General features: G+C 38.8%; 1 protein-coding gene across 2 annotated transcripts in view; it reads right to left on the reverse strand.

The window, feature by feature from the left end:
- Positions 1 to 329: 329 nt before the first annotated feature.
- Positions 330 to 21,628, reverse strand: part of tbc1d15 (TBC1 domain family, member 15) — a 57,710-nt gene continuing 36,411 nt past the window's right edge. For both annotated transcript variants that reach the window (XM_080191191.1, XM_080191190.1), the window contains exons 11-17: positions 18,439 to 18,555; positions 17,880 to 17,980; positions 14,113 to 14,212; positions 12,676 to 12,773; positions 6,061 to 6,177; positions 5,411 to 5,497; positions 330 to 3,892 (exon numbers count right to left, since the gene is read on the reverse strand). In XM_080191191.1, the coding sequence (XP_080047317.1) occupies positions 3,674 to 3,892; positions 5,411 to 5,497; positions 6,061 to 6,177; positions 12,676 to 12,773; positions 14,113 to 14,212; positions 17,880 to 17,980; positions 18,439 to 18,555 (839 nt within the window). In that variant the 3' untranslated portion in view covers positions 330 to 3,673. The remainder of the gene's footprint in view (positions 3,893 to 5,410; positions 5,498 to 6,060; positions 6,178 to 12,675; positions 12,774 to 14,112; positions 14,213 to 17,879; positions 17,981 to 18,438; positions 18,556 to 21,628) is intronic.

Below are 21,628 nucleotides of genomic sequence, written 5' to 3' on the forward strand. Positions count from 1 at the left end.
TTTGCCCCACAAATGAAACGATGCACTCTCTTGAAAGCACATATTTCTTCCATTCACAGAAGAAAACAATGTACGGAGGGACATCGGATACGATTAGATAAATCAGTAGCAGCAACCTTTTTATTGTAAAAGTGGTTTTCCCCATTATGGAATGAAGAAGCATCTCTTAAGATGTACAAGTTATCCCATTTGTAATCATAAATCAGGAAGTAAAAACATTAAATCACTCTTCATTACTTCCAAAGTAAAAAGCTGGATTTTCAACTTAACAGCATGATGCTATAATGGAACTCAATAATGTTCTGTGCAATGGCATATATAAACATATATAAATGTGACTGATAATTTATTTTAGTCTACAATATTATCGATTCAAAGTTTCACATTGTACGAAACAATAATTTGATGGGATCAATGCAATTTTATGTACATGTTGCAGAAATGGTGAGTCCACACGTAGCATGCTACAGAGATAAAATATTCCACATCAGGTTCTTATGGCACAATTTTTAATAAAACTCATTTCCTTGTGAACGGCAGAGAAAATGTGTCATAGTTACTGGAACACCATACAATTACTCTTTGTAAACTAATAAGAAATTTGGAGAACGGGCATATTTTACAAATAACAGAGAACAAACGCGAGGCATAAACCAAAAGATTATGTCAACCCACGTTAATTTCCGAGGCAACAGGAAATTAAAACTGGCACTCTTCTTTGACTCCCTGTACATGTCCGTGTAAACTGAAAAGTTCCTGCATATTTGCAAATGCTTTCCCTTAAGTTCAAGGCAAAAATAGGTTGTAAATGGTGCGTTTGTTAACAGAATTAGCTCTGATAACTTCCAATGTAATAACATTGCTTATTGCAATTTTAACACTTCAGGTGGCTGAGGGGGATCCATCACAAAAATGTGTAGTTTGACAGGCTGATGAGAAGATTTACAGATCAATAAAAGACACCAATTTTGCAGTACAGAAAAAAAAATATTTTATCCATGGTGCCTACACCTCTAGCACAGCTTTTCACTTAGTTCCATTCACTGCTTCTATATAGCATTTCATTTTTAAGAATTCTATTCCTTCTGCTATGTATCATGTTTTCATGTCATTATTTGCCTGCACCAGTACAAACACAGACCAGATTTAATATTTTGGCTAATCAAGAGATTGCTAACAGCATTTTATAACATTTGATCCAGTGTGCAGGTTACTGTAATTAGGTGATTGTTTATCTTACAGATCAGACAATTCCACACAGGGAGATTACAGGGATAATATTGCTTCAAGATTGCCAGGTGGACAAAGTCCACTTTATAGGAACTGCTATGAAACAGTAGTGCCTGTGGGCTTAGGGTACGCAATGTGTGGCTTCCACCTGGGAAATATGGTGTTGTGTCTACTCATTTTGGATGCATACTTAATAGATCACTTTGCAAAACACCATAATATAGTCACAAAGTGAAAGTGGCAGGCTAACATGAATAAGAACACACTGCCACCAGTGCTCCTCAAATGTATGGGCAAAGTACACCAACTGAAGAATATCCCTGGATAAAGTGGAATAAGCCTCTTCAACCTACCTTTTTTTATTGCCCTATCCCATGCCTGCCTCAGCTCTGTAAAACACTGCATATAATTAAGCCAAGGTACTTTGTTGCAAATAGCATGCTGAGAATATATCTTTTTTAAAATATTTAAAACAACTTAAAAAACTTAAAGGATTGTTTATACGTCGAGTTTAAATGTTTGCCAGTGTTCCAGTTTTAAAGTATTTAATGAATCATGCCAGGAAGTAAAATGGCTGGAACAAAATACCAAAAATCGCGAAACCTTTAGCAAAATCCACCACAGGGAAATGGCACCCAGAAGTAATGGGGTACCTTAAATAATCTAAAAGGTATAGAGCTATATGGGGCGAAGCGCCATGTCACATCTGGTCAATGGCACTGTGGTTAATAGTTTTCTCATTCTAAACTTCTCGATCCTAGTGAAGACTTAACGTCTTCCAGGGACTTAGTGAACAAAGTCAGGCTGATTTGAAAACTGAGGGCCCCTCTACGCTATCACCACCAGCTGAAGTTTTTCAAAAGTGTGTATTTCATTTAAAAGTTTCTTTGTTACAATTCTATTAACGGGTAGCATACAAACTTCAGTGTAATTCTAAGCTTTCCTTCCATGTACATGGAGGCAAGTGGTTTTGTAAAATAAAATGATCTTGAGTTTTCCATAATAAAAAGAAAGCAGTGCAAATAGGGATTTTCTTTTCCACAAACCATGTGTTCTAAAAATACTTCCCTTGTGAACAAAAGTACATATTTTAGAGAGTAGAGTTATATATTACATTTACTTTTGTACACATAATCAGAATACAAAATGTCAGGCTTTATACAACTGTCAGAAATTATGCCACTGTACATTTCTTATTATAGAAAAAAATCATAAGATAAATCAAGTTATACATTTATTCAACATGCTTTATTATTAACCATACATTAAAGTATGGAGAGAAAATGTGACTGCTTAAAAATTAAGCTTTTTACAAATATTCTCAGCTGATTAAAAGACTATATAAATTTTTGATTTGCATTTTCAGGAGGGCTAATTTACTAAGCATTGCACTAGTTGCAAATTAAATACTTTTTTGGCAGTTCTGACAAATCTCTAGCAGATAAGGAATCTCACTGGGCCCTGCAAAAAACTCCCCTGCTGTCAACTAACTTCAGGTCTTGTAAACTAACCTCAGAATGGTAAACCAAATCATTTTCCAGCCACATATTTAACGTAATAATACAGCGAACACTCTTTCGTTAACACTGCTTATATTAATGCATCACTGAAGTAAAACCTGTAAGTATTTTCTTTCTCTTGAACATTGTAGGTTACAATATGAATTTGCTGAAGTCTCGTCTGCGGTATTCACAGCTCATTTAAGAAATAGTTGTGGTAACTTTGTTAGAACTATCAGTATAGCTAATCCAAAATCTATAGGGTATCCCAATGCATCAGTTCTTTTGTTAGGTCAATTATAGCTGGTAAAAGTTTTTCAAGAGTAAACAATAACTGAACGTTATCTATAATTCACTACTCACTACATTTCTTTCCCTAAATCTTGATTCCACACAAAAAATGATCAAGCATGAGCTATCACAGAGGATGCCCAACTTTGGGTAGGTAGATTGGACAAATCAGTTATACGATTTAATTAAATCTTGTACGTTTGATTTAAAAGCTACAAAAAACCTTATTTCTTTGATTTCAGGAGGCATCACAAGAGGAAAATACTCTTTTTAAAGTAAAATCATAGGTACTAATTGGATAAGCTTTCATGACTGAACAAAATATTTGTTTTCATATTAATACAAAACAAAATCTCATTACTATCCAACATCCATGTAAATGACATGAGGCAATCAGAAAAATGCAATTCCATATGAAGGCCCTTATGGTTTTAAGTAATTAGAAAAATGCAAAGTTTCTCTGCATTCACTTTTTAAACATGTGAAACTGCAACAGAATCATTTGCTGCCCTAAACCCACCCCAACTTGTCTTGAACACATCCAAACCATCTGATCATTTCAAATACTGATGAGTCATCTATGACGTCTTTTGCAAAAAGTAAACAAATTGTGGCATCTCTTGTCTTGCGTTACAAAATTCCAGCTTTCCGCTTCATTCTACACTTGTCACCTTGTGCCCATTTTGAGGAGTGTCTCTATGTCCAGCTAAGTCTTCATTTGTCTGTGCAAAGGAGTCCGCTCCCATATCGGAATGGTTTGCTCTACAGGGATTTTTGGATACCCCCCTCTCAGATACACTGATTTCCAAATCAGGAGTTACAAGTGTGCTGTCCTTTAGGCCGAGAATCTCACCAACAGCCTGTGGCAGCTCCTACACAATATAAAGAACAGTTTAATTTATTTTAAATCAGAAGGAAATTATAAATTGTTTCTATTTTACATAAAATAACTCACATCAACTTGGATTTAAAATCGTGTGACCTTGGCAACAATGAAGAATTACAGGAAATTAACATATGGTACTCAAGGGTTGTTATAGGAAACTTATCGTCGCTGAATCAGCTGTAGTTTCCCCATATTAACTGTTAAATTCATACAACGACAAGGTCCTTGTTAGATTATTAATCCAGAAACTCAGCTAATGTTCTGGGGTGCCAATTTCGAATCCCATTATGGCAGATAGTGGAATTTGAATTCAATAAAACAAAATCTGGAATTAAGGATCTACTTATAACCATGAAACCATTGTCGATTGTCAGAAAAACCCATGTGGTTCAAAAATGTCCTTACCTGGTCTGGCCCACATGTGACACCAGCGTGAATATCATTATAGACTCGGGATTGGGGCCTATCCCCACAGGAAGGGCTGAAATCAACATGCTGAGCGAGCCACTGCATATGCAGCGATCTGTCAGTGCCAAGATCGGCACATGCGCAGCAACCCCACACTGATGGCTTCCTGATTGCTGGCCAGCTTGATCGCTGGGAGTCCAGGCTGTTAGTGCCAGTGTGGCAATGCCCAGGTAGCACGCCTCCCTGGCACCCGACCCTCTGGAGGCCACCAAATGCCCCCCTTCACTCCAGCAGAGTCAGGCGTTAGTTCCCCAAAAGCGGGGATGAGAGACTAGAGGACCCGGAGTCCTGGGCTCGCTAATTGCATCTAAATTATATTAAAATTAGATTTAAAATAATTACCCCACTTCCCCGCTAATTTCCAGTGCAGAGCAGACACCGCCGGAAATCCGTCACTGGGAGCTGCTTTCGTGGCAGGAACACGTGCACAACTCCCACACATCATCCGCCACGGGATTCTCCCAGCCAGCTGTGCTAAAAAATTAATCATGACGTAGGGATGCCGGCATTGGACTGGGGTAAACACAGTAAGTAGTCTCACAACACCAGGTTAAAGTCCAATCAGTTTATTTGATAGTAATCCCACAAGCTTTCGGAACTGATCAGCTTTCTCTGATCAGAGCCTTCCACACACCTGACGAAGGAACACCATTTCCGAAAGCTCGTGGGGTTACTATCAAATAAACTGGTTGGACTTTAACCTGGTGTTGTGAGACTTCTTACTAAAAAATTAGTGCAGCGGGATGGGAGAATCACTCCCAGTGTGTACTTTAATGGACAGTCAGAAGCTAAACGTGCTCCTGAGTAGTTCAAGAGCTTTATCATTTTTCAAGCACGCTTCATTACGGTGGTTATTGAAAATCACTGAAAACTGAAGTAAGCCATTCGACCCTTCAAGCTTGCTCTGCCATTCAATAAGATGATGTCCAATCTTCTAACTCAACAATATCCTTTGGCTCTCTCTCCGTACCCCTTGATGCCTTTAGATTCTAGCAAAATTTGGTAAAGGTTAAATACTTCATAGTAGAACACTTACCTTACATTTCATCATTTGGCAGTAAATTGCTTCTGCTTTACAAAGCACTTCTTCTACATCCAATTTTAAGGAAAGTTCATTGATGTGCTAAGAATAGAAAAATAAAAAGTCCTCAATGTGGATTCTGAGGAGGAAAAGTTTAACCCTGCACTATGTAAAGTTTAAAGGAAGAATAAGCCAAAGGACGGTGTAGTGCAAAGATACGTGCAAAATTAACTTCCTCATCCCCTTAACCAGTTACATAAGTAGGCTGGGGAAGTTGGGATTATTACCCTGGGAGAGGATTGAGAGGAGAATTGAGGAGGTATTCAAAATTATGAGGAGTCTAGTTTGAGGCAATTAGTAAAAGAAGCAACGGCTAAATGAGGGAAAAACATTTCATACAACGAACAGTTAGATCAGGAATGCTCTGCCTGAAGCAAGTTTAATCGTTGCATTCAGGAGGAAATTACATGAAAATAAAGGGCTATGGAAAGAAGGCAGGAGAGTAGCACAATGTGAACTGCTCTTCTGGAGAGCAAGCACAGACACAATGGGCTAAATGGCCTCCTTGCGTGCTGTAATCATTGTGATTCTCTACTTATTATATATTGATCTGAAATATAGATAATGCACACAGCTGACCTTTTTGTATACCAGTAATTCAGTACCTTTAGAATTTCATTAAAACCGAAATGATTTTCCATTATCTTCTGTTTTTCAGAGTCCAGTATAGCACAGCATATCAGAAGATGAAAATTCTGGCAAGGTAATCCAGTCCACATAACCTACAAAATGAAGAAGTTTTTTTTCCTCCCACTGTTACTCAGAATTTAATTTCCTTCATTCTTGTAATTTTTTTTTATTACTACTATGATTCTGTTTCAGAAACACAAGAGAGAGATATGGATGTTCTTGATAACAGTTCTGGTGTCAGCACTTTCAAGAAATAATCTTCAAATATCTTTGCAATTTTATCTTTATTGTGTTTTTTTTTCCCATCTGGTTGACGTAATAATTGTTCATCCATTCTTTATAGGTTTAGCTGAACATCTGGCTGAGGCACATTTTGAAAAAAGAAACAATATTCACTCAACATTGTCAGAGAACCTAGAAATATATTCTCTATAAATTTTTAAACTCAAAAAATACTGGTTGGGAGAGAAACAGGTGATGTAGACCTAGATCAAAATTTCTACCTGGCAAACCAGGGATAAAGCTCTTGGCCCTTCTGGAAGCCACAAAGAAGTATAGGCACTTTCCCCAAGGACTACATTAAGAGCAGATTAGTGCTAGCACTTAGCTTTTGCCTATGGGTGCAAGAATCTAATGCAGCCCAGACTATTGAAATAAATAGGTAAGTTTGTTAGTGTTATTGGGGAAGATTTAAACTAGATTTGCAGGGGGATGGGAACCAGAATGCCAGAGCAGATAGTGGAGCAAGGGTGAAAATAAATGATATTAATAGTTCATGCAAAATCACAAATAGAAGGTTGTGTGTGGTGGTAATAATCTTCTGAGGTGTGTCTATTTCAATGCCAGGAGTATTGTGGGGGAGGCAGACAAGTTGAGGGCGTGGATTGACACATGGAATTATGACATTATAGCCATTAGTGAAACTTGGCTACTGGAGGGGCAGGACTGGCAGGACTGGCAGCACAGTAGCACAATGGTTAGCACTGCTGCTTCACAGCTCCAGGGACCTGGGTTCAATTCCCAGCTTGGGTCACTGTCTGTGTGGAGTTTGCACATTCTCTTTGTGTCTGCGTTGGTTTCCTCCGGGTGCTTCGGTTTCCTCCCGCAGTCCAAAGATGTGCGGGTTAGGTTGATTGGCCATGCTAAAATTGCCCCTTAGTGTACTAGGATGCTTAGGTTAGAGGGATTAGCAGGTAATATGTAGGGATATGGGGATAGGGCCTGGGCGGGATCATGATCGGTGCAGACTCAAAGGGCCTCTTTCTGCACTGTAGGGTTCTATGATTCAATGTTCTAGGTTTCCAATGTTTCAGACATGATAGAGGCAGAGGGATGAAGGGTGGGGAGTTGGCATTGCTCGTCAGGGAAAATGTTGCAGCAGTGCTCAGGCAAGAAAGATTAGAGGGCTTGTCTACCAAGGCCATATGGGTGGAGCTCAGAAAGAGGAAAGGTATGACCACATTAATGAGGTTGTATTACACATCACCCAATAATAAGCAAGAACCGGAGGAGCAAATCTGCAGAGAGATGGCAAACAACTGCCAGAAACATAAGGTTGTGATAGTAGGGGATTTTAATTTTCCACATATAGATTGGGACTCCTATACTGTTAAAGGTCTAGATGGGTTGGAGTTTTAAAATGTATTCAGGAAAATTTTCTAAATCTATATATAGAGGTACCAACTAGAGAAGGTGCAATATTAGATCTCCTATTAGGAAATGAGTTAAGACAAATGACGGAAGCATGTGTAGGAGGACACTTTGGTTTGTGATCATAACGCCATTAGTTTCAACTTGATCATGGATAAAGATAGATCTGGTCCTCAGGTTGAGGTTATAAACTGGAAAAAGGACAAATTTGAAGAAATGAGAAAGGATCATGGATTGGGACAGACTGTTCTCTGGTAAGGATGTGACTGGTAAGTGGGAAGCCTTCAAAGGAGAAATTTTGAGAGTGCAGAGTTTGTATATTCCTGTCAGGATTAAAAGCAAAATGAATAAGAATAAGGAACCTTGCAATATTGCAAATCTGATAGAGAAGAAGAGAGAGATGTCTGACATGTATAGGCAACAGGAACAAATAAGATGTTTGAGGAGTATAAAAAGTGCAAGAAACTACTTGAGGAGGAAATCAGGAGACATGAGGTTGCTTTGGCAGTCAAGGTGAAGGATAATCCTAAGAGCTTCTACAGGTATATTAAGAGCAAAAGGATAGTAAGGGATAAAATTGGTCCTCTTGAAGATCAGAGTGGTCGGCTTTGTATGGAACCAAAAGAAATGGGGGAGATATTAAATGGGTTTTTTGATCTGTATTTACTAAAGAAACTGGCATGGAGTCTATGGAAATAAGGCAAATAAGTAGGGAGATCATATACAGATTAGAGGGGAGGAAGTGTTGCTGTCTTGAGGTAAATCAGACTAGATAAATCCCCAGGACTGGACAGGGATCTTGAAGGAGACTAGTGTTGAAATTGCAGGGGCCCTGGTAGATATAGTTAAAATGTCGGTGTCCACGGGTGAGGTGCCAGATGGTTGGAAGATAGCTCATGTTGTTCTGTTGTTTTAAAAAGGCTCAAAAAGTAATCCTGGAAATTATAGGCTGGTAAGTTTGACATCAGTAGTAGGTAAATTATTGGAAGGAGTACTGATAGGATCTACAAATACTTGGATGGACAGGGACTTATTAGGGAGAGTCAACATGGCTTTGTGCGTGGTAGGTCATGTTTGACCAATCTATTGGAGTTTTTTGAGGCGGCTATCAGGGAAGTGGATGAAAGGAAGGCAGTGGATGTTGTTTACATGGACTTCAGTAAGGCCTTTGAGAAGGTCCTACATGGGAGCTTAGTTAGGAAGGTTCAGTTGCTAGGTATACATGGAGAGTAGTAAATTGGATTAGACATTGGCTCAATGGAAGAAACCAGAGAGTGGTATTGGAGGATTGCTTCTCTGAGTGGAGGCCTGTGACTAGTGGAGTGCCACAGGGGTCAGTGCTGAGTCCATTGTTGTTTGTCATCTATATCAATGATTTGGTGGTAAATTGAATCAGCAAATTTGCTGATGATACAAAGATTAGAGGTGTGGTGGACAGTGAGGAAGGTTTTCAAAGCTTGCAGAGGGATTTGGACCAGCTAGAAAAATGGGCTGAAAAATGGCAGATGGAGTTTAATGCAGACAAGTGTGAGATTTTGCACTTTGGAAGGACAAACAAAGCTAGAATATGCAAGGTAAATGGTAGGACACTGAAGAGTGTAGTAGAACAGAGGGATCCGGAAATACAGATACATAATTCCCTAAAAGTGGCATCACAGGTAGATAGGGTCATAAGGAGTGCTTCTGGTACATTGGCCTTTGTAAATCAAAGTATTGAATATAAGAGTTGGAATGTTATGGTGAGGTTGTATAAGACATTGGTGAGGCCAAATTTAGAGTCTTGTGTGCAGTTTTGGTCACCTAATTACAGGAAAGGTATTAATAAGGTTGAAAGAGTGCAGAGAAGGTTTATAAGGATGTTGCTGGGACTTGAGAAACTGAGTTACAGAGAAAGATTGAATAGGTTAGAACATTATTCCAGGAGCATAGAAGAATGAGGGGAGATTTGATGGAGGTGTATAAAATTATGATGGGTATAGATAGAGTGAATGCAAGCAGGCTTTTTCCTCTGAGGCTAGGGTAGAAAAAAACTAGAGGACATGGGTTATGGGTGAAGGGGGAAAAGTTTAAAGAGAATATTGGGGCGGGGTTCTTCACACAGAGAGTGGTGGGAGTGTGGAATGAGCTGCCAGATGAAGTGGTAAATGCAGGCTCACTTTTATCATTTAAGAAAAACTTGGCCAGGTACATGGATGAGAGGGGTGTGGAGGGATATGGTCCAAGTGCAGGTCAGGGGGACTTGGCAGAAAAATGGTTCGGCACAGCAAAGAGGGGCCAAAAGGCCTGTTTCTGTGCTTAATGTTCTACGGTTCTAAATATATGTGGATTTTCAGGCTTTTGGTGAAATTCAACATATGGAACTTAGAGATTATTTATAGACAATTGTTTTTTTTAACTATACATAAATGTCTTGGATCTTGAAATACAGAATAAAATTTCAAAATTTGCTGTTGATATAAAACTCAAGAGCGATAAACAGTGTGGATGGTATGAATCATTTGCATCAGGATATAGATAGGCTATAGAATGGGAAGCAAACAACAGACTGAATTTAATACAGGGAAATGTGAGGTGATGCATTTTGGCAGAAGGGGTGGGGAGAGGCAATATGGGTTTCAGGGTACAATTCCAAAAGTGTGCAAGAACAGAGGGACCTTCGGGTGCATGTGCAACAATCGTTGAAGATGGAAGGACATATCGAGTGTGGGATCTTGAGCTTCATATATAGAGGCATTGAGTACAAAAGCAGGAAAATTAAGTTCAACTGGAATGATGAACACCATCCTGGCCACTAGAATTTAAGAAGTGAAGATCTTTGAGACGGTGCCAAGATTTACCAGAATGGTGGCATGAATGGGGCGTTCTAGTTACAATGTTCCGATGGAAAGGAGAAGTTGTTCTCCTTGAAGCAAAGGAGATTGAGAGGAAATTTCCTAGAAATGTACAAGACAAGGTTGGCACGGAAAAACTTTCTCCGGTTGGCTGATTGTATGAGGATGAGAAGGCATGGATTTAAGATTTTACACAAGTTGTAGGGAGAATGTGAAGAAGAATTTTTTTATATGCTGCGAGTTGTAATATCCTAGAACTCACTGTCCATGAGGATGGTGGATGCAGGGTAACTCAAAGGTATTTGAATGGGCATTTGAAGGAAATAAACTTGCAGGACTACAAGGGCCAAGCAGGGGAGCAGGTCTGACTAGTCTGCCTGTTCCATCATACAAATTAACCTCCCACTTATTGACTTCATCTGCACTTCCCATTATCCCAGAAAAACAGCCAGTATAATCAACAACCTCTTGAAACCTGGACATACTCTCTTCCACTTTCTTCTGTTGGGAAAAGGATACACAGTCTGAGGTCGCATACCAACTGACTCAAGAACAGCTTCTCTCCAGCTGCCATCAGACTTTTGAATGGGCCTACCTAATATAAGTTGATCTTTTGCCAAACCCTAGCTATGACTGTAGCATTATATTCTGCATCCTCTACTTTCCTTCTCCCCTGTGTACTCTATGAATATTATGTTTTGTCTGTATACTGCACAAGAAACAATACTTTTCCCAATATATGTGACAATAATACATCAAATCAAAATCAGTTGGAAGCCATCTTGGATTTGATGAGCTGTCTATTTTATTCTGTTCCCCAAATGATTCTATTAAAAGTAAATGAATTAATAACAAATTAACTAGCTGGGTTGAAAACTGCCACAAGAAATAAAAGAAATATTTTAGAGACAGAAAATGTCAGACTGCAATTTAGGAACAGTCGAGAGAGCTATATAGATACTTAAAGCAGTAGCTTGATCAAATTGAACAAAATATATTTACGTTAGCAAATAATGAGGAAATGCCTATATACAATAGACCAGGTAAATTCAAATTTTAAAATAACACTGCTGGTTTAAAATTAATAACTCACTAGGCTGGAAAATTCAGTGCAAAACATGCTTTAGATTGAACTACATGAGCTTCATGCTGTAGCACACAATTCTCTTTACTACACTGGAATATGCAGCAACTGAGCATCAATAGTTAAAATGTATTTCTTAGTCACATATAAGGCTTACATTAACACTGCAATGAAGTTACTGTGAAATTTCCCTAGTCGCCACACTCCGGCACCTGTTCGGATCAATGCATCTAACCAAGCACTTGTTCACTTCTTGAATATTGCTGAAAAGAGACATGTTGTCAAACTTTTTTTATCTTGCACTGATCAGGATAAACACAAAAATGCCAAAATTCAAACAATCGTGCCAATTCACACTACACAAGAGAAGACTGCTATGATTGTCTGGGGCACCAACATGGCAAAAACAGTGAGAAACTATAGTCTCCCTGCACTTCCAGGTAATTCAAAGCACAAGGCTTGAACATAGTCCTCTTGTTTGCAGAGAATGGGTCTCAGTATACAAATGTTAGATCACTTCTAGCAGGCACAAAGCAGCAACTCTACATGCTCGGGAGAAGTCGCACAGACTCTAAATGTTAACTCTACATCTCTCTCCCCAAATACTGCCAGATCTGCAGAGTTTTCCCAGCATTTTAGTTTTTATTATGTTACAAGTTTGATTGATTATCTTAAAATTGGCTGTTAGAGTAGCAATTAATGCACTCGGGATTATTCAGCAAAGTGCTGTCCCATCACTGAATCACACGCAACAGTTGACGTTTTACTTTGAGTTTTGCAAGCATGGCCTGGTTGAGTGTGCTCTGTACTCTGCTTATTCGGAACAAATGCCTTTGTCCTTATAAATTCAAGATGAAAGTTTTGGCAATATGTCTGTTTTTCCAGCAATATTCAAGGCCGCTTTTCGTTTTGTTCCTTCAGATGAAAATCGAATTATTGCAAAGTAACTCCCAAACGTTTCTTCAAAGGTCAACTGCAAATCAAAAGCACATTTATCTGTACAATATTCATGAAATGACTCTAACCTCCCAAAGTCTAAGAGTATCTTGAAAGCTGAACTCCCTTTTGAACCGAATGAGAAGCCACCTGAAGCAGAAGTAGAGATATCCAGATTCTTGAGATTCTAGGAAAACAACTTCGCTTGTTAAAAATCCTCTTATCCAGTTGAATACAGTTATCTAAAATACTTCACTCTGAAACACAGTTTCAAATGCCAAATACCAAAGCTTAAGATTTCTGAACTCAATAAAAACAAAATTAAAACTTGCTTTGCATGAGCACTTTTAACATCCTTGGATATTGCAAACTGCTTTATAGCTCTGGAAGTATTTCTGAAATACTGGTAGTGCTCTTATGCAAGGAAATGGGCAGGCAATGTGTGCACACCAAGGACCCAATACCATCAAAGGAAATTATCTAGCTAGTCTGTTTGGGTGGCATTAAATAAGGAAGAAATGTTGGCGAGGACATCTGGCAAACGCTGTTGCTCCTCTATGATTCAGCGGCATGGCCCTTTCATCTTCACCTGAGAACGTAGTTGGAAGGTTTGAATTATGTCCCATCCATAAGACGGATGAGGAAGAAGCATTTGGTGAACAATTAAAAGAAAAATTTTCTAAATTTATTTTTTAAATGGAAGTCAACCAAATTAAACTCAATGGAATATCAGTGCTCTTTGTAGTCTTTCAAATTAAAAGTAAATAAAATTATCAGTATTTTCACATTTTTAATTACAAGAAAGTTTTGAAATGTCAAGAGAAGACTGCATTTTATAAAGGTTCAACAGTGACTGCATTAGTGTTGTTTTTAATGTAGTTCTCTACTCAAAAGAACTTATCCCAAAACTAAAGTTAGCTCACAGTAAGATGGCCAGCCTTTTGTGGCTACTGTGCTTTGCTGGAGGGGGTCATGGAGTCATAAATAGAATCACAAAATCCCTACAGTGCAGAACGAGGCCATTCGAGCACAATCCCACCCAGGCTCTATTCCCATAAACATACATATTTACTCTGCTAATCCCCATGACACTAGGGTCAATTTAGCATGGCCAATCAACCTAACCTGCACATCTTTGGACTGTGGGACGAAACTGGCACACCCGAAGGAAAACCATGCAGACAATGGGAGAATGTGCAAACTCCACACAGTGAACCGAAGCTGGAATTGAACCTGGGTCCCTGTCACTGTGAGGCAGCAGTGTTATCCACTGTGCCACCGTGCTGGGGTGGGAGGGGAGGGGAGGGGAGGGTGTGGTGTTTAGGAATGTGAAAACATAGCATCCCACTCTTGCACTTTGGTCTCCAGGAGTCTCTGCACTGCTGTTTTTAATCTGCAGCCAACAACCATTAATGGGGGCCTCAATCAGAAAGTTGGTTACTTCACAGAGGTGAGAACTGACTTCTTAAAATTAAACATAAGAACTAAACGAGCTACTTTAGACACAGACGTGAAAACACACTTACCGAGGTAATTCCAGAACCCAAGGTCTAGCAATTTAAGTAACGTACTCAGTTGGGATAATTCTGTTTTCATGCCTTGCATTTGCTCCTCAAAGTTACAATGCTGCAAGAAAAATAAAAAAAATGTTGCTCATACTGCCATTATATTCCAGATTACTAATGAAATGTAAAAAAACATTTCATAGCTTTCACTTTATTGCAATTGAAAAATTGCACCTGACTCTCAAATTAACCAATCCTAGTGGCAAACTAAATACACCAACTTCACCCATCCTTGTTGTCTAATGGTCAGTTTTACAAACCTTAAAAGTTCTGAACTCCCATTTTCAATTCAAGAATCTTCCAAATTGTGGGGGATAATCAATGAAACAAGACAAAATAAAAAGATTAAATGGAAGATGAGAAAGGCAAGACAAAAGAAAAATATACCAAAATGAAATAAGAGGAAAGGATGAATACGCGTAGCATTATGCTTTATGACTAATCAAAGTAGTACTTCTGCATTACTGTTAACATTAAACATTGCTGACACATTAGGCCTTTGGAATTTTGTGTGCACGCGAGTGGCACAGTGGTTAGCACTACTGCCTCAGTGTCAGGGACCCAGGCTCGATTACCAGTTTGGATCACTGTCTACGTGGAGTCTGCACACTCTTCCCGTGTTGGCAGGGGTTACCTCTAGGTGCTCTGGTTTCTTCCCACAAAGCAAAAGCCACGCTGGTTAGGTGCATTGGCCATGCTAAATGCTCCCTCAGTGTACCCAAACAAGCGCCAGAGTGTGGTGACTAGAAGATTTTCACAGTAGCTTCATTGCAGTGTTAATGTAAGCCCACTCGTGACACTAACACATGAACTTAAACTTTAAAGTCCTTACAGATAGTTTGTGTTAAGGTCATAAGGCCTGAAAATAATTGGATACCAAGATTCAAAATCCAAGTGGGCAGTGAGCGAATTCATCCTTGGAAGTCTCCAAAATGCCAATGACAATTACTGAGAAAATGGGGAAAATGTCATCCCTGTAAGTATCTGAGCTGCTCCTTCAATCACAGAGGCTGACTTCCTCATGCTTATTGCTTCAGCTCCTCTATCACTCGCTCTTGCTGTTCATGAGACAGAATTTGTGATTGGAGAGGTAGCCTGGGCAGGAGAGAGGGAATCTGTGACTGGAGGAGCTGGAGTAGTTATTCTGGCTAGTCCCAGTGCTGCCATCACCAATCACTGAAAGGAGGCAATATCGAAGCAAGTTAAAGAAAATGGCTACTGCTGTTAGTTCTCAATAATATAGATAAATTCAGGTAGGGCTTGTGTTTGGGGATTTACAGTTGGGGTTAGATAAATGAGGTAAATGAGTTATTTTAGGCTTAATATTTATTTCTTTCAACTACCAAATCTGTATAGTGTCCGGCCTGCAATTTCAGGGCATATACTACATCCAGGGCAGCGACTCTCCTGCATTTAGCATGTTCTGTATAGGTGACCAAATCCCCGATGATATTCTCCAGAAGGATGTTCAGCATATCCAGGTCTTCTCGCAGATGGGGCCATAAATGCACTTGACATTGCCTTGGAGAACTTTGCTATGGTGTTTGACTTCTCCTTTCCCCTTGAAAGGGTAACAAAAAAAAAAAGCAGTTCCTGGCAGAAAGGAATTCTTATAGGTATTTTCAGTTTTAAGCTTGGTGAAAATTTTCCTGCCTTATACTTGATTCAAACCACCTGGTTCTTGTGCTGCTTTGAAGGGCCACCACCATCTGATTACAGGCTCACATGGGCAAACAGACATTGGATTTTGCTGCAACCCTGCCCCAGATGGGCTAACCCTCGCCTGCCATGGATTCTACAACATCACTTCCACCGACATCTCCTGGAGCACGTCCAGCGTGAGTTAGCAATCCCTAACTTCATCTGGTTGGTCAGGCTGGGGAAATCTATTGAAGATATTTTGGACAGCAGCATACCTCTGTTTGCTTCTATACAGATCTTCAATATCCTTCGTAAAAAGTATTTGGGGGATTTGGTTAATGGGTTAACCACCTCTATAAAGTAGTTTTGTGTGTAGTAAAGCAGTTTGTAAACTTTACAAATACAAACTTTGCATGTGTAAAGTAGTTTGTGTCCAATGTGGCTGGAGTGCTTCTATGCTAAGGGGTTTCAAACTATGCCTCATTAAAGCATGGATGATGATGTGAGGAGGAGCATTTGTTTCAAAAAGATCACTGAAATGTGAAGTTTTTGTGAATTAAAAAAATGTGTTATCTGATGGTTAGCTTGGTTAGGGTTATGTGTGTGGAATCCCTTTGTCGCACTGATGGATCGGTGGAAGTCAGTATCTCGACACCACTCACTTTAAACAGAAGAATTGAGTGGGACGAAGCCAAAGAATGCAGAGGGTGCTAAGCGCTTGCTATTTATTTTTAGAAGAGGCTGCAGATGTGAGACTCATTTTCAGTAAGTTATCTTGTGCCAGTAGTTCGATTTTCATTTTGGAAACTGTGATGTGGGAGAATTATTTATAATGAATCAACAGAAACATCTTCCAAGTTAAAAGATTTAATTTTATGTACTCATATATTCTTTGATATTTGTGCTAGGTTACCTATCTATAGAAGGAAACTCTAAATAAAAGGTTCACTACGAATACAAAAGATAATGTTACCACGTGGCTGTATCACCCAATTAAAGGAGGTATGACAAAGGAAACCCTGAAAATCAGACGGAAACTTTCAAGAGAATCTCAAGGATCTTGAAAGAAAATATTTTGAGCCCTGTTGCATACAACTGAAGTCTTATGATAGCATTGGACAGGTATATAAATTGGACAGGTATTTCAAGAGACATCATATGTTAATTAGATCATTAAAAACTGTCAATTTTACATGTCAAAGCGTGATGATACTGTGCTATTTAATATACTTTATGTTTGGGAAGGACTGCTATAAGAGGCAGTGTTTTGTTCCAGGAGTTGATTGATCTGATAAACATGCAGCAGATGCTAAGAATGCAGGCTAATAATTCATCTTAGCTAGGGATGTGTTACTTTGTAAAGTTAATGCACCTTTTGTTTATTTAAGTTCTCCTGGGATTTCAAACTAGATATGTCAATTCATGAGAGTTTCAATTAGGTTGATTGACAGGGACAGAGCCATGTGGTTAATGGCAGGAGCTAAGCTAAGAAAGAGTTTCATTTAAAAATACAAGCAGTTGCCAGAAGAAAGCAGTGCCTCTTTATCCCTCTCACCAAAGGCATTCTGAAAATTCCAAGCCTGGTAACATATGTCAAAGTAAGTATGCCTGTGTTTTGCTAAGTAATTTTAAAGAAGTTTAAATCTACAAGAGAAATATTGCTTCATTAGAAATCATATTGATAGAATTGCATTTTGTCATGTTTAAGTATTGTTCAGTTGTTAAAAGTTAAGCTAATTCATTTGTTATAATTAAACTGTGTGTTATAAAACCTTGTTTTGATAAAAGCTCCCCAGTGTGTTAATAGAATCACACTTGGAGGGAAATACCTTATCCTCACACTAATGCCAAAATAGGAAATTGTTGGGGTCTAATATGGCTTCATAATACACCTTGGGATTTTTGATCTGAGGTCCTAACAAGAGGAACTTGTGCATTTTACTTGTGGCTTTGAGCTGCTTAGTTTCCTTCCCTTGTAAGCTATATTCTCTACTTCAGTACTCAGTAATTGTAAAAAAGATTGGGAATTCCATATGTGAGGTGCTTACAAAAATTAGAATTCAACGTTGGCTAATATTAACCCTTACCATTTGTTCTATGAAGGCAACAAAGCACCAAAAGGCATCCACTTCATTTTCCATAACATACAAAATGGGAGAAAGCAAATCACTCATTCCTTGGACATATCCTAAAAATTAAAAAGTTCACATCAATTTATTTGACTAGCAATTTCAACACCTATTGAACTCTCATGAAATCAGTAACATATCAGTAACATCATGTTCATTCATTGAGGCAAATGGGATCTAAGATTATGGGGAAAAAGCATGTTTAGGCTCTTGAGTTGGGCGATCAGCCATGATTGTAATTCATGGCGGAGCAGGCTCAAGTGGCTTCCTCCTGCTCCTATGTTTCTAGGTGTTTCATGCCAACATAATTTGATGTGTCAGATAAACATGCAAGCACTATCTGTACAGTCATATCTGTGCAATGTTTTTATTAATATTCAATTTAAGTATTACAAACATTAAACATATATGGTAGAAAATGTTATGGTGCATAGTTTATCACTGAAGGTGAAGACAAAGATCTTAAGTATTTATGTAAGCAAAGTTGCACATTGTTTTCACAGATCATAACACTTACCAAGGTCAAAATCATACATGCAGTAGGTCATTAATATGTCGTGCAAGAGAATCAATCCAGGATTTTCATGCCCTTCGTAAAAAGCATTTGTTCTGTCTGTTCTGTTGACGTCTTTCTCTAAAAGAAATTTTTATTTCCAGATGAATTAAAATTTTCAAACTACTTTCTGATATTAAAATAGAATGAAAGCATTTGATCTTTTCAAATACTACATTTTTGAACTGAAAACAAGGTTACCCAGTACCTTTATGTATCATTTTCTTTTACTCTTCCTGTTTTTTATTGGATTATTTATTTCCCTTCCCAAGATGAAACGCATTAAATCAACAATGAAATACCACACTCTTTAAACTATCAAGGCACTGCACCAACAGCTCTTATCAGAATCAAGGGTTTATGCAATGACATTTCAGTGAGGATCAAATAAAGCAGCTTTAAGGAACCAAAAAAGTTAAATAATTTCAAAAAGTCTAGAGCATAAGAAACAAACTCTGAAGGACAATCATCTTAACGATTAAAAAACTGACTCATATAAAGAAATATCGACTTGTGTTAAGCTGCTTCATGCTACAACTCATGTATTAGTGTGAAAACTTCAATGTGGAAGTGGCAATGAAATCTGAGATTCGGACTTTCAAATATACCACAGCAAGATTTGGGAGAGACATCTCCAATCAAGGGGTAGCATAACCTTAGTCTATTGAGGAACTGCATTTTCAAAACTAGCCAGATAAAAGGAGGAATTCTTGGCAGTGTCTACAGGATGGTCTTCTGGTCTAATATGTTGAGGAACAAATTAAAGAACATCCATCCTAAACTGGGTATTGTGTAATGAGAAAAGAATAATTGGCAGTCTAATTATGCAAGGCCCCTTGGCAATGAGCGACCATGATATGATAGAATTCTTTATCAAGATGGAGAGTGACGTACTTGATTCTGAGACTAGGGTCCTGAATCTAAATAAAGGGAACTATGACGATATGTGGTGTGAGTCAGCTATGATGAATTGGAGAAGATTACTTAATGGGATGATGATGGATGGGCAATGGCAAACATTCGAAGAGCAAATGGGTGAACTGCAACAATTGTTCATTCCTGTCTGGCACAAAAAAAACCAGGAAAGGTGGATAACCCATGGTTTGCAAGGAAAATTAGAGATACATCCAAGGAAGAGGCATACAAATTTGCCAGAAAAAAAACAGCATGCCTGAGGATTGGGAGAAGTTTAGAATTCAGCAGAGGGAGTTGTAGAATTCAGCAGAGGGAGGAAGCCTACTCTTGTATTCTATTTTCCTGTCTTCAATCAATCCCTTTGTTTTATGTCATCCCGAGACTGTACTTTCATTTGATCCTCTCTGAGGCATCACCAAACACACCCGTTAAATTAGACCAAATCATCTGGAATGCCGTAAAACAATTCCTTCACCTTCCCCCACATAATGGATTGTGTCCTCTATTCCCGAATGAGGAGTGGAGGCTTGGGGATTCCCAAATTGGAGATACAGATACCATCGGCTGTTATCTGTAAATGGGAATCATTATCTGCCTCAAAGGATCGTATCATTCATGCATCTTTCCAGTATTGCAAGCAGAACATCGGCAATTGATTGAAGGGATTGACTGGAGACAGGAAAATAGAATTCAGGAGTAGGCTTCAAGGAACATAAAAACTACCGGTAAAAGCTTCTATCAGTATGTGAACACAAAAAGATTGGTGAAGACAAATGTAGGTCCCTTACAGTCAGAAACAGGGGAACAAAGAAATGGCTGACCATCTAACTACATACCTTGCTTCTGTGTTCACAAAGGACACAAATAGTGTGCCAGAAATGTTGGGTAACATAGAGTTTAGTGAGAGGCAGGAACTAAAGGAAATCAGTAAAGAACAAAGAAAATTACAGCATAGGAACAGGCCCTTCAGCCCCCCAAGCCTGCATCGACCATGTTGCCTGACTGAACTAAAACCCCATACCCTTCCGGGGACCATATCCATTCCCATCCTATTCATGTGTTAAAACTCACTATCGCATCTGCTTCCACTAGCTCCCCTGGCAATGAGTTCCAGGCACCCACCTCTGTGTAAAAGACTTGCCTCATATATCTCCTTTAAACCTTGCCCCTCTCACCTTAAAAACTTATGCCCCCTAGTAACTGACTCTTCCACCCTGGGAAAAAACTTCTGTCTATCCACTCTGTGCATGTCCCTCATAATCTTGCAGACTTCTATCAGGTCACCCCTCAACCTCTATCATTCCAGTGAGAACGAACCAAGTTTTTCCAACCTCTCCTCATTGCTAATGCCCTCCATGCCAGGCAATATCCTGGTAAATCTTCTCTGTACCCTCTCCAAAACCTCCTCATCCTTCTGGTAGTGTGGCAACCAGAATTGAACACAATAAAGTGCAGCCTAACTAAAGTTCTATAAAGCTGCAACATGGCTTGCCAATTTTTAAACTCAATGCCCCAGCTGATGAAGGCAAGCATGACCCCACCTGCGTTGCCATTTTTAGTGACCTGTGTACTTGTACACCCAGATCCCTCTGCCTATCAATATTCTTATGGGTTTTGCCATTTACTGTATATACCCTATCTTTATTAGAGCTTCCAAAATGCATTACTTCACATTTGTCCAGATTAAACTCCATCTGCCATCTCTCCAAGCCTCCAACCTATAATATCCTGTTGTATCCTCTGATGGTCCTCATCACTATCCGCAAATCCACCAACCTTTGTTTCATCCACAAATTTACTAATCAAACCAGTTACATTTTCTTCCAAATCATTTATATATATTACATACAGCAAAAGTCCCAGCACTGATCCCTGAGGGATGTGTAGTAGTGGACAGTTATATGGTGTGTTAGTGATCTGATCACTGACCTGGGGTAGAATCCAATCATAAATGATTAAAGTGAATTTTTTTTCTCCCTATTGTTTGGAGAGGTCTGAACTGAAACAATGTTGAAAGTCTTAATTCAGTTCCTGCAGGGCTCAGCAGATCAGAGAAAAAATGTAATGCACTATATAATAAAAAAATCATCTGGCCTCTATTTGTTCTGGGCGTGACTAAAGCAGGCAATAATAAAAACATTCCATAACTCTTACCTTAGAATGAAAATCCTTAGTCACAGAAATATTAGTATTTCAATTTGAATACTTGCTTCTTTGCCCTCTTAAAGAAACATAGATC

This window comes from Carcharhinus amblyrhynchos, chromosome 6 (assembly GCF_965287045.1).
Source record: "Carcharhinus amblyrhynchos chromosome 6, sCarAmb.v2.hapA, whole genome shotgun sequence".
In the NCBI taxonomy this organism is placed as follows: Eukaryota; Metazoa; Chordata; class Chondrichthyes; order Carcharhiniformes; family Carcharhinidae; genus Carcharhinus; species Carcharhinus amblyrhynchos.